Source organism: Physella acuta, unplaced genomic scaffold, assembly GCF_028476545.2.
Source record: "Physella acuta isolate Inbredline_101_S28 unplaced genomic scaffold, ASM2847654v3 ptg000167l, whole genome shotgun sequence".
NCBI classification, from domain to species: domain Eukaryota; kingdom Metazoa; phylum Mollusca; class Gastropoda; family Physidae; genus Physella; species Physella acuta.
The window spans coordinates 142,085-154,639 of record NW_026731686.1 but is presented as its reverse complement, the minus strand read 5'-3'; the positions used below and the strand labels follow the sequence as shown (position 1 = coordinate 154,639).

General features: G+C 31.4%; 1 protein-coding gene across 1 annotated transcript; it reads right to left on the bottom strand.

Annotated features, from left to right (window-relative positions):
- Positions 1–427: 427 nt before the first annotated feature.
- LOC131936095 (uncharacterized) lies at positions 428–3,381 on the bottom strand. Its single transcript, XM_059292951.1, has 5 exons — positions 3,282–3,381; positions 2,914–3,012; positions 2,469–2,527; positions 2,183–2,297; positions 428–1,279 (listed from the first exon to the last, which is right to left on the bottom strand). Exons 1-5 carry the CDS (start codon positions 3,325–3,327, stop codon positions 1,164–1,166), a joined length of 435 nt encoding a protein of 144 aa, XP_059148934.1. The 5' UTR covers positions 3,328–3,381; the 3' UTR covers positions 428–1,163.
- Positions 3,382–12,555: the final 9,174 nt, after the last annotated feature.

Genomic DNA, 12,555 nt, shown 5'->3' with positions numbered 1-12,555 from the left:
TTTATAAAGGGAAGTAATTGTGTTTTCCTAATTTATCAAAGGGAAGTAAGTGCTATAGGACTAAATAAAGACATAATTAGAATTTTTGTAAAAGATGATATTTTTTTAAAACTTGTATTTAATGAACATGCCAAAAATTATTACTTTCAGTTTGATAAATGAAAATTATTTCCCAAAACTTTCAATATTAATTTTTTAACTTATAAATTTAGACCATAAGGACTGTAATTATCTAATACTTTAATCCATCAAAGTATGTCAACGACAAACATATTTATATTTACATACAGAATTGAGCTTTATATATTAGATAGACATACACCTACCCGATATGTTCTTTGACGTAGTGCAAGAATAGTTTACTTAGCTATCATTTCATTAATTAGGACCATTCTAATATTTTTTTATAGACCATAATTTTCTCATATTTATTAAATCGACATATAATAAGCTGCAGCGTTAAAATTAAAGAAAGAGTTTATTTTTCTCAACATCCGTTCAGGTTTAGTTTTGAAATATATTATAAAAAACATTTTATGTTAATTTACATCTAGAAAGAATCAAAAGAATAACATAACTGGTATCATCAACTGTTTGATTGGGATAAATTATTAAGGCCCTACAGTTTAAACTTCGCATCGAATTCGACAACTTTAGTTCATTTAAAAAAATGTATTTTTGCCAAACATATCCTACAAACCCGCCCTCAAAGAAGTAAAAATAAAATAGAAAGCTTTTTTCTAGCTTTGATTAAAAATTGTATCGTAGTTCAATACATATTAATTACAGTAGGCCTATATCATGACGCAGTTTTAGTAAAAAATATATTTGAAGACTATCTACGTATTAGCTACACAGGATATACTATTAAAAACATTTTTGTAATTAGTAGTAAAGAAGTACTTTAACATTTTTTTAATGATAAAGCAAAATATAATAATTTGTGCATTGTACGTTCTCTTCGCCGTTTTTTTTTCCAAACTCTTTTCTAAAACGAATCTAGGTCCAATGTGAGTGTCGTCTGTTAACAAAACTAATAAAAAAAAGTCCAGCTAGACTGTCGTCTGTTAACAAAACTAATATAATAAGTCCAGCTAGCCTGTCGTCTGTCGTCTGTTAACCAATCTACTGTAATAAGTCCAACTGTCTACTGATCGTCTACCTTAATGCACTAATCTAACTAGCCCTATGTAGGTTGTATTTCTGCCAGTCTCAACCAGGCCTTGTCCAGAGACAAAGACTTCAATCACATCGCCTTCATCCAGATGGAAAACACCGCCTGAAAATATAACGAAACAAATCAAGTTAACAATGTAGCAAGTGTTGTTTTATTTTGTCCTTTCCTTAATTTGTTTCTGTTACTCGTATAGAGTGCATAAATAGCTCAGCACACGTTTTAGAATTAAGCAAAGTAGACCACACCAAGATTTATATTTCTACAGCTCTCTTAATCATGTTATATCTTGTTGCGTAATTTGTTATTCACATAAAGCTTTTATTTCACTGAGAATAGCAACTAAGTTGAATAAAGTTTATACAGTTTGTGTACACGAAAGTAGTGCTTGTTTGTAACGAAGTGCTGCAAGGTATTCGGGTAATTTTTAAAACTATTTTTCAATATTCCAATTCAACAAACGGATTTTCCTGCACATTTTTTTAAAATAGTATTTCAAAACAAATGGTATTAGTTTATTACTTTAGATACGTTATACAGCTTAAATGTAGCCTATATATATATATATATATATATATATATATATATATATATATATATATATGTGTGTGTGTGTTTAGATGATGTACAGGTAGCGCTGACGAATAAAGATATGAAATTACATTGTGGCATAAAATTGCTTACTTAAAATTAAAAGACTATATATATATATATATATATATATATATATATATATATATATATATATATATATATATTTATATATATATTTATATATATATATATATATATATATATATATATATATATATATATATATATATATATATATATATATATATATATATATAATGCTTTAAATAGGCTATTTGTAAGCTATTTATAGGATATATATAGGCTACGTATATATAGGCTATATTTATCTATACATTTATAGATTTTTATACATATGCATGTTTATTGTATGTATAGTATGGCGGTTGTAATTTGAAGAACTTAAGAATTTACCTGAAAAACCAGTTTCTCTATCCACTGAAAGATTCTCAGCTACAGTATGAAGATTTCTTAACAGCACATGACTGGTGTGTTGTTTATTTGTTTGACGCATGTAGAAGTACACAGTCTATTGAACAGGGAAACACACATGTGATGTGACACACACGAGATTTTGGCGTATACCTTAGCATATCACAATATACTTGACCCTAACCTTATCAGTTTTAAATGTCTAATAAAAATTGCAATGGAAATAATTAACGAATTTTTACATGTGGTTGTTATCATTAATGTTTACCTGTTTCTTTACATATTCCTTAGTTCTGAATTGTACACTGTTATACACGTAGTACATTCCTAATTTATAAGAAAACAATTAAAATTAACAATCATGTTACTAATGAAATATAAGTTCAAAGCTATAAATGAAAAAAAAAGTTTGATAGGATAATTTTATCATTTTAGATATACTATCTGAAAAGGTTTACCATTCCCAACCTGCCGGTTAATAGGCAGATGAATTGAAGTGAATCTGTTTATTTAACCACATGAAGCTATAGTGTGGTTAGCACTATGCCAAGACGCGTTTACTTTCCCTAACTTAAGTTAGGTACCCATCAGAGCTGGGTAGGCTCAGATACGTCATACGCAAACCCGAGACTTTCGGGTCAGCAGTCGAGCGCTCTATCTCCCAACCACGTCTTCCAAATCTATATCTGAACGTAGCTCTTTGTGGTATCGACCTGTTTGACAAATTATGAGCCCATTTGCGGTGACGTCAACATTTTGAGTTAGCTCCCATGTGTTATCTTGAGACTCTGCGTTTAAGCTCAGCTTTACATCTAGAGAGATAATTATAATATCAGAACACACTTTACATCTAGAGAGATAATTATAATATCAGAACACACTTATACATTATATATATATATAATATTTTATATATATATATATATATATATATATATATATATATATATATATATATATATATATATATATATATATATATATATATATATATATATATATATATATATATAATTGAAGCCACCTGTACAGATAAAAATATTCGGTTACTTTTAACATTTTATCGTATTGCGGAACTTACCACCGGAAGTTACTTCAGCAGAAAGATACAACTTTCTATGCGCCATCGCTTGCTTTGACGATACATTTTGGCAATATTCGGAGTTTTGCTCTACGTTGACGCTGTCTTCGATACAAATGAAAACATTTGCAATTAGCATTGAAAAAAAAACATAAACTCCGTCTTAACTATTCATATTTTATTCTGGAGCAAATAACATTTGTGTTTCCATTTTTGGCAAGTTGAAATGTCAAAGTTTGTTATTAAATGGAACTAGATTTATATTTTTTTTAATATAACTCATTAAACGTAATCCTTGTAGCCGGCTGCACTACGCTCAATGTCAATTGATATACATTTACTTTTGTAAAATTATCTTGAGCCACATACACGTATAACTTCTATTTGATGTTACGAAATAGGTTGTCACTAAATAGTTTTATAGTAAATCAACGAGTCAGGGATACATCACAAATTTACAAACGTTTGCTCACCAGAGTTGGTTCCATTTGTATGCTGTTTATTAGGATTTAAAAAAAATCATTGTATAACATACATAGTTAAACTAAATTTATAGTCACACACGCACACACAAGCACAGACTCGTACACACGTACGAACACTAAAACATAAACACTATCCTAACATTTTGAATAAATTTTTGAAAAATCAATGTTTCTTAAACAGCAATTAATTGCTATGAAAATAAACATTGAGGTCAAAACTCTCCTTACGTTTCCCGAGTTCTCTTCATCTAAACTGTTGTTAATCACGATCACAACCACAAGGACGACCGTGGAGAAGACCAATGCACTGACAGAAAGCCCCAACCCTAGTCTAAAATAAATTAAAAAACATCTATATTAATAATATTTTAAATGCAATAAAAAAATTAAAGCTGCTGTTCTAACGCTAAAATATTAAAGAGATCTACTCAGCGACTAAAGCTTTTACCAAAGAAAGCGAGTTTTTAAAAAAATAATTTTCACTGCATTTAAAAGCTTATTTTTATAAAAGTTTTTATATTTGATTTATTGTACACATTTTAGAAATTTGCACTGAATAAATTTGATATCACATAGGGTTCAACTAAAATTATCTGTGTTAAAACAGGCTGATCAAGTAATTGCGTGAGATTATCAGTTTTATCTCTCATTTTGTGAATAAACATAGAAACATTAAAAACTAAAATTTAATGATTTAATAACTATATAGTTAGATTAAAAATTAGATATCAGTGCATTGTTTTCAAACAGAAACGTACAAGAAAAAGGATCGTAATCGTTGCATTAGAAGTGGGTTAAAAATAAATTGCAAGATTAGCAACAATCCACAAACAGAGAAAAAAAAGACATTTTGAAGTTAAGAAAAAAACGTATAAAAATTAGAAGTGCCCGAAGTTTCGATGGCCCGTTTCGATCTATGACGACAGAAAAAACAGAGGAATCAAGTTAAATGAGACCTTGTAACACCGTAAAGTTAATAAAGTTATCGCTGCGTTATTTCGATGACAAACTTGCTATTCTCACAACATCTGGTACTTTAATTGTACTATTTTACGTTGTCGTTATAAAAGTAATACGATTCGCAGTGTAAAGAGTTACTAGTTATTTGTGTAAATGAAATAAAAATCTTGTAAACAACTATTGCGTAATTTTTAAAGATCCCATAATAGTTTAGTGGAGTTCCGATTTTCAGCCCGTCAATACGTCCAGAGGCGTAGCGAGGGGGGGGGGGCGGGGGGGGGGGGGACATATGTCCCCGGGCGCCGACCTTAGGGGGGGCGCCAAATTGAAAGTTTGAGGGGGGGGGGTGCAAATGAAAAGTTCGAGGGGGGGGGGGGGTGCAAATCGAAAGTTTGAGGGGGGGGGTGCAAATGAAAAGTTCGAGGGGTGGGTGCAAATCGAAAATTTGCTCCCGAGGGGGGCGCTAAATTGAAAGTATGTCCCCGGGCGCCGGGAAGGGTCGCTACGCCTCTGAATACGTCTACTGTAATCCTTGGTTTATCCGATAAAAGTAGCCTACTGCCGAAAAATTTGTTTGAAAGTTATATTAAATTTGACTTACCTCTCGACACCTGTAAAATATTTAAAAATAAATATTACGTCGTGTTAATAATCAAAAACGTATTTTAGCATAATATATCGACTTGCTCTTCTGTGCTGAAGGTCAATTAGAAGGTCCCAGAGGCGTCGCGAGAGGTGGGGGACGGGGGTGCGGACCGCATTTGGTGACACCATTTAGGGGATGACACCAAGGCAAAAAAATAGATAAAAACAATGATCGTTCCAGTTAAATGAATGATTAATTAGTTTTAAATTGTCTTCTAAGAGCCAAGTTGACAAATCCCGAGAAGAGTGGGTGAGGGGGGGGGGGGCTGTGACACCATATATATATATATATATATATATATATATATATATATATATATATATATATATATATATATATATATATATATATAAACGCTTATATTTATATATATATATATATATATATATATATATATATATATATATATATATATATATATATATATATATATATATATATATGTAAAATGATAATAAAGAGATAAACAGCTACTAGTGGATACAAACGTTGTAAAAAATATTTGGTCGTTATGTTACTTATTTTCCTATACATAAAAATAAGAAATTCTGCCCTAAAATGTGTAGCTCCAAAAAACATTTAAATGCATGTACACGTGCGTATACACGTACTTAGAAGTAAATAGGTCTATATATATATATATATATATATATATATATATATATATATATATATATATATATATATATATATATATATATATATATATATAGTTTTCGAAATAAACCTATTTGAAGATGAAGTCCTCATTTTGTGGCGTCCCCGCACAGGGCATCATTATTCTCTAATGCATTAGGTTTAATTTACAAATGTTTTATTTTATTTTTAAACAAACTATTATTAGACGAAATTAACCCATATTGATGTAGACTTGATTCGAAATGTTTTTAAAATTTTAAATCTGATATAATATTGACACATACATTTTCCCATTCCTCTTTGGTCTTTTGGTCGGCTTGTCCTGACGAATTTATTTTTCACTTATTTGTTTATTATTTTTTCCTTTTGAACTTGTTTTATAAATATGTTTACATAATTTACACACAATATTAAACTTCTAATATAAAGATTATTAAACTTTAAAACGTCTTTTTTTCAGGTGTTTTCACAGTAGGCATGATGATTCCATTAAGGAAATATCAGATTTCATAATGATTTGACATCGAAGAACAGTTCGTCCAGCATACAGGTATATTTGACCATTGGGGTGTAAAGTTGTTTTAACTCGTTTTGTGAACATTGTCCCACTCAATTGAGTGCTAAAGTCTTTTCACACAATTAATTCTTAAATGTCATTTGTTAGAATCGGTTGATTGTTTCATCATATTCATCTGCAATAGAAAATAAACCGGGAGTGATCTCCCCTAAATTTTCTCGAATATTCTTATATAAAACAACAGGGAATGGGAACTCGGGATATAGTTATGATTTTTAATCCATTTTAAATACATAAACTTTTTAAAATAAAATAGATTCTCATTGAAAAAAGTATTGCACACCAAGTGAACGCCGAATAAAGATGTCCATAATGGTGCGCAATATTATTAGTACTTTATAAATTTAGATGCGTTTTAGAGAAATCGGAAATAGCGTAAATTAGTACTTCCCGTCAACGGAAATTACTCAAAATTTGAAGAAGGTAGAGAATTAGATCTTTTACTTACATGTGAAATTTCATTTATCTATCTGAAATAGTACTCAAGTTATAGGCTTTTGAAGAATTCAAAGTAGAAAAAGTACCACTTCCGGTTATCGGAAATCGCTCAAAAGTTGATACGGATCTACGATTTTGATAAAATACGTATATATGAAATTTCATCAACCTAGCTGTAACGGTGCTCAAGTAATCGTTTTTACACACACACACACACACACACACACACGGACAAGATTGCAAAATTATGTTTTTCCGTATCAGTGAGGTGTAAAACGTCGAGATTTGTAAAAATCTCGATTTTTTTTTTTTGCACGATTACAATACTTTCTCTATACTACGTATATACGAGAAAGTAAAAAAAAAGGTATTGCGATATGTTCTTGTGTGAAAGTTCAAGTCATTTTTTGTCGGCACTGAGTAAATGTCTATCAGCAAATCAATATTAACTTTCCACTGATTATGAGTATTTTGTTCTGGCCATAACCTCGAATTGCTAACAAGACAAATGGAGACTCCAGCACAATGTTTCTATTCTACAACACACAAGACAAAGATTTTCCATGATCACACGTTTAACTAATTAAACTAAAACAACTGATAGCACTGTCCCATATACAGTGTCAGGTTGGTTATCTCTTTTTGTATTCTTTTTATTATCTGTAAATTGATACTTACAAAGGTTTTTGGTTACCTTTAATGAAATGTATGGCCTTATTTGAATTCGTATATGACAACACTGTTAACCAATTTTTGAACTTTAAAACTCCACTGTATTACCACATCGCGTGATAGCTACACGCCTACCCACCCCTAACCTGTCGGTACTAAACATTCAAATAAACATAAACACTACTCAGCCCACTATCCTGAACATACCAACCTTACACCCTTCACGCTTATTGCGTATTATTGTTATGTATGATCTATTGAAGTTTTCGTGGCATTGTTCTAGCAGAAACATTTCTCTAATGGTAGCTAAATGAAGGGGGGGGGGGGGTTAGGACGGCTGAAAAGGCTTTATAAAATTCACTAGTCAGGCCGTCCACTCCTGGTGATTTGTTTGCGTTTAATTTGAGTATGGTTTTGGTTATGTCCGACTGACTGAAGGGGGGTACCGTGGTGCAATGTTAATTTATTTTATCGCTGTAATGTAAGTGTTTAATAAACTTAATTTATTGTCTTGCATGTCTGTGTTTGTCTCTTCGAACCTGTATAGTTGAGTTTAATAGTCTCTAAATATTGATTGAATTTTTTTGCTACAAGCATATTGAATAGATATCCGCTTGTTGGCATGTGTTCAAGAGACTGATACCCCCAATTTAATTTTAGCGTTGGAAGGTATTCCTACCAATACAATTACGTATAACGTGTCAACTTCTTATGCGCCAAAGAGACCGTTGACTCCGATTCAGGCCAGCTATTCCTTTTGGATTTGCTCCAATAGCCTTTGTCCAACGGTTAGGTTGGTTGATTCATTATGTTGCAAAATATGCGTTAACTGCATCACATTTGCAACACACATTGATAAATTAAGTCGTTTAACTGGTTTTAAACTCCGGGCGTCCCCCCCCCCCCCCCCCCCCCCCCCCCCCCCACCCCCTTAGTGTAGTTAAGCTGTAATCTCGATCAAGACTTTACATACTACGTTATAGAATAAACGTTTTATAGTAAAATCGATCAAGATGTTATTAATTCGTATAATACGATATATATATATATATATATATATATATATATATATATGTATAGTGTTTACTTACTTTATACACTGGTTATTGTTTCGTAATTCAGTCTGACAGGGCGAAGACTACCGCTGTCTTATGCTAGAACTGGCAATAAGCAGCTTACTTTAAAACAGTTTGTTTTACACTTCAATGAGCACGTAGCGATACAAGAGAAAGATAGGTTGTATTCGTCTAAATATAGAGCTGATTTTTTCTTAGTAAAACATAAACCCATTAAATGTATCATATGGCTTCCGTGTAACAATTCATAGTGTATATACATAGAAATAATTCGTAAGTCTCAAGTTCGAATCCGGGTTCAAGTCAGTAGACCGTCCCTGATTCCACCCAACTCTGATGGGTACCTAACTCATGTTAGGGAAAGTGAATACGGCTGGGCATAGTGCTGACCACACTATCTCTTCATATGCCGAGGTCACAGAAACAAGTGAACTCTATTTCACTTGCTCTATAGACCGCTTTAAAATGCACTATCGCTAACATAAAATACTTTTTTTGCGTTAAATAAAAGATAGCTTACTACCAACGCACAATAAGAATGTTGGAATGTTTGTTTTATTACATAACACATACATGTTTTTATTTTTCTAAATCACAAGTGTGGATAAGCAGTGTTCTACGCCAAAGTCAACAGTGTCAAAATTCGAAGTTTCAATGCCGTTGTAGCTTGTGATCCCCAGTTTAGATCCAAAAGTTGTAGTGATACTAATGCCTAACTACACTGATGTTTCATTGCATTTTTTAGTCAACAATATCTTTTATTTCAAACATTTATTTACAGTTATTGTCTTTTAATTACAGCCCACGTATTGAAGAGATTGAGAAAAACTTGAAACAAATCAGAAACCTTTAGAACGGGGCAGATAAAGTAGATAAACTAGACATATGAATGGATAGTGTGGTGAACTATACCCATGTCGTCTTTACTTTACTTGAATCAAGTACCCATCACAGCTGTGATCAGTGTTTCGTACAGGCATCTCCTCGGGGGCCTCGCCACCCCCCCCCCCCCCACGAACGAAATGGAATTTATTTAGTAATTATATACTTTTAATAGTGTCCGCCCCCCTCCCGCACGGAAATTTTAGTCCGCCCCCCGGAAATACTTTTTCTACTATGAATTTTTCAAAAGCCTATAACTTGAGTACTATTTCAGATAGATAAATGAAATTTCCTTTGTAAGTAAAAGATCTAATCTTCTATCTTCTTTCAAATATTGAGTAATTTCAGTTGACCGGAAGTAGTAATTTACGCTATTTCCGATTTCTCAAAAAACGCATGTAAATTTATAAAGTACTTATAATATTCCGCACTATTATGCACATTTTGTTTTGGCGTTTGCTTGGTGCGTAATTCTTTTTTTCTACGAGATTCTATTCTATTTTTTAAAAGTTTAAGTAATTAAAAATCATGTCTGTATTTCGAGCTGCCATTCCACGTAGTGTTATATAAGAATATAATATATATATAAAACTCCCGGTTTATTTAACATAGTCTAGGTATGACGGGCAGGGGCGGAACTACAGTGCCGCCAGACCCCGCAATGATGGGGGCCCACGCCATTTAGGGGCCCAGAGCCGACCATAATAAAAATTTTTACAGTTAAAAAAAAAAATTTCTTTCATTTTTGACTTGATGGTTGTTTTGTAAAAAATTACTTAGCTGCGGTTGGATTATGTTTATTCTATAGACACCACCCCACGCTCTTGTATCTTCTTTTTCCCTTTGTTTTTAAACAACTTTGAAAGCCGAGTCTTTCATCTTCAATTAAACGTATCAAATGTTTAAACCATGACTTATTTCCCTTTTTTAAAAAATAGGCAAATAGGGGTGATCATAAGCTCCTTGTAATAGATTTGTACTAAACAAATTAAAAAGCAATTACTTCTCTTAATTATTATTTTTTTATAAGTAATAACTAAAGAATGATATTGTATAAAAAGTAAATGTATTGAAATGTATTAAATCAATAATATTTAGAAAATAAATAATATAACTACAAAAAAATCATTAAAAAAACATAACACGAGACACCATTACTTATACAAAGCTTTCATGTTTTATATTATTTTTGACTGACAAGTTTCTACGAGGGCTTCTATTAAAAATTAATTAACACTGGTTTTTCACCAAACACGCTAATGCACTTACACACATGACATGATGTTGCAATTTTTTAAAATTGATGTTTTTTCAAATTTCGAACAGGACAGCAACGAGTATCCTATGTTCGTATTATGTTATTGTATATATATATATATATATATATATATATATATATATATATATATATATATATATATATATATATATATATATATATATATATATGGGGGGCCTAAAACTTTTTTTTGCGGGGTGGCCCTTTTTTTCTAGTTCCGCCACTGTATGACGGAGTTTATCTTTAAAACTTAACGCGCACTTATTTAAATCCAAAATATTTGTAATGGATAAATTTAGCCTCATCATTCCATCTATTTTTTAAAAACTGGAATTCCCGATATGACGTCAAGGTATGTTTTTTTTTTAAAGTCATGATAAACCATGCCTTTGAAAATATTTTTGACTTTGATGCAATATCTGTTCTTATGTAGATCAACCCTTACATATTTCACTAGCGTGTCACATTCGTAACACCAACATTAATTGTTTATTCTCTCACCTCGTCTTTAACGTCTATTTTTTTAAAGACTTTCATCAACCTTTTTAATATACCATTCCAAGGAGATAAAGCATATTGTGTAGTGACAGTAATATTATGTTAATTTTTTTTTGAAAAGTTTGGTAGATAATGATAATTTATATAATTAAAATATTTTTAAAAACAAAGACCTTTGTTATTTTTTTCAATGTTTTTATTTAGTTTTCCGTTGTACTCTTTTTATTTTATTAAGAAAACAATAACCATCTTAATTTTGTAAACTTAAGTCTAAAGCATTGATATTTTCTTTTGTAAGCAAGAGCGTTATTGTTAAAAGTACCTCATAAATCATGCCGGTTGTATCCCGTTTGATTTAAATAATAAAAACAAATAATATTGATATTAAATTTAACGTGCATATTTCCACACAAAGCCAACGTATTTCATGTTCACGATCATTTAACCCCCCCCCCCCCCTCTCCTACCTTCTTAAAGACAAAATTATAAAAAACAATTCAGTTTGTTCAAAAGGAAGTAAGAACTAAACAACTTTTCAGCCTCTTACTAAAATTAACAGTTCAATAAATATTAATTATAAATTGTGATACACTATCTCTATAAACTATCACGCAGTTATTAGTCAAATAGATAAATCTAGGTTACAATTATTAGTAAAAAGTTTTGTTAAGCCTGATTAGATAAAAAAAAAATATATAGGCTATTAATTCAACGCTGTGCATGCCTCTCTCGTTTGCCAACTTCTTTATGAAACTCATCATACAAATCCTTCGTTTGCTGATGAGACAAAAAATCACCCCTGGGCTGCATTCTGAGGTGAGGCAACAAGACCTACGTAAGTTTTTCCTTCGCCAAACTCGATCATACCCTGGCCAGAGACGAGCATAGCGATCACATCCCCAGCCTCGAGATAGAAGCCACGCACTGAAATGCAACACAGCGCATCAACAACTTCAGCAAGGTTTATATTTTTTTTTCTGTTTGAAAATAAAATAAAATATATTATAAAGCCGCATTATTTAGTAAATGGCTTAAATCCATTAGAGTTTTAAATTTACTTGCAAACTTATTATCCGTAAGTAAAATTTCGCTTTGCCCGTTTGGTTTAGTTCTTCGCACGCT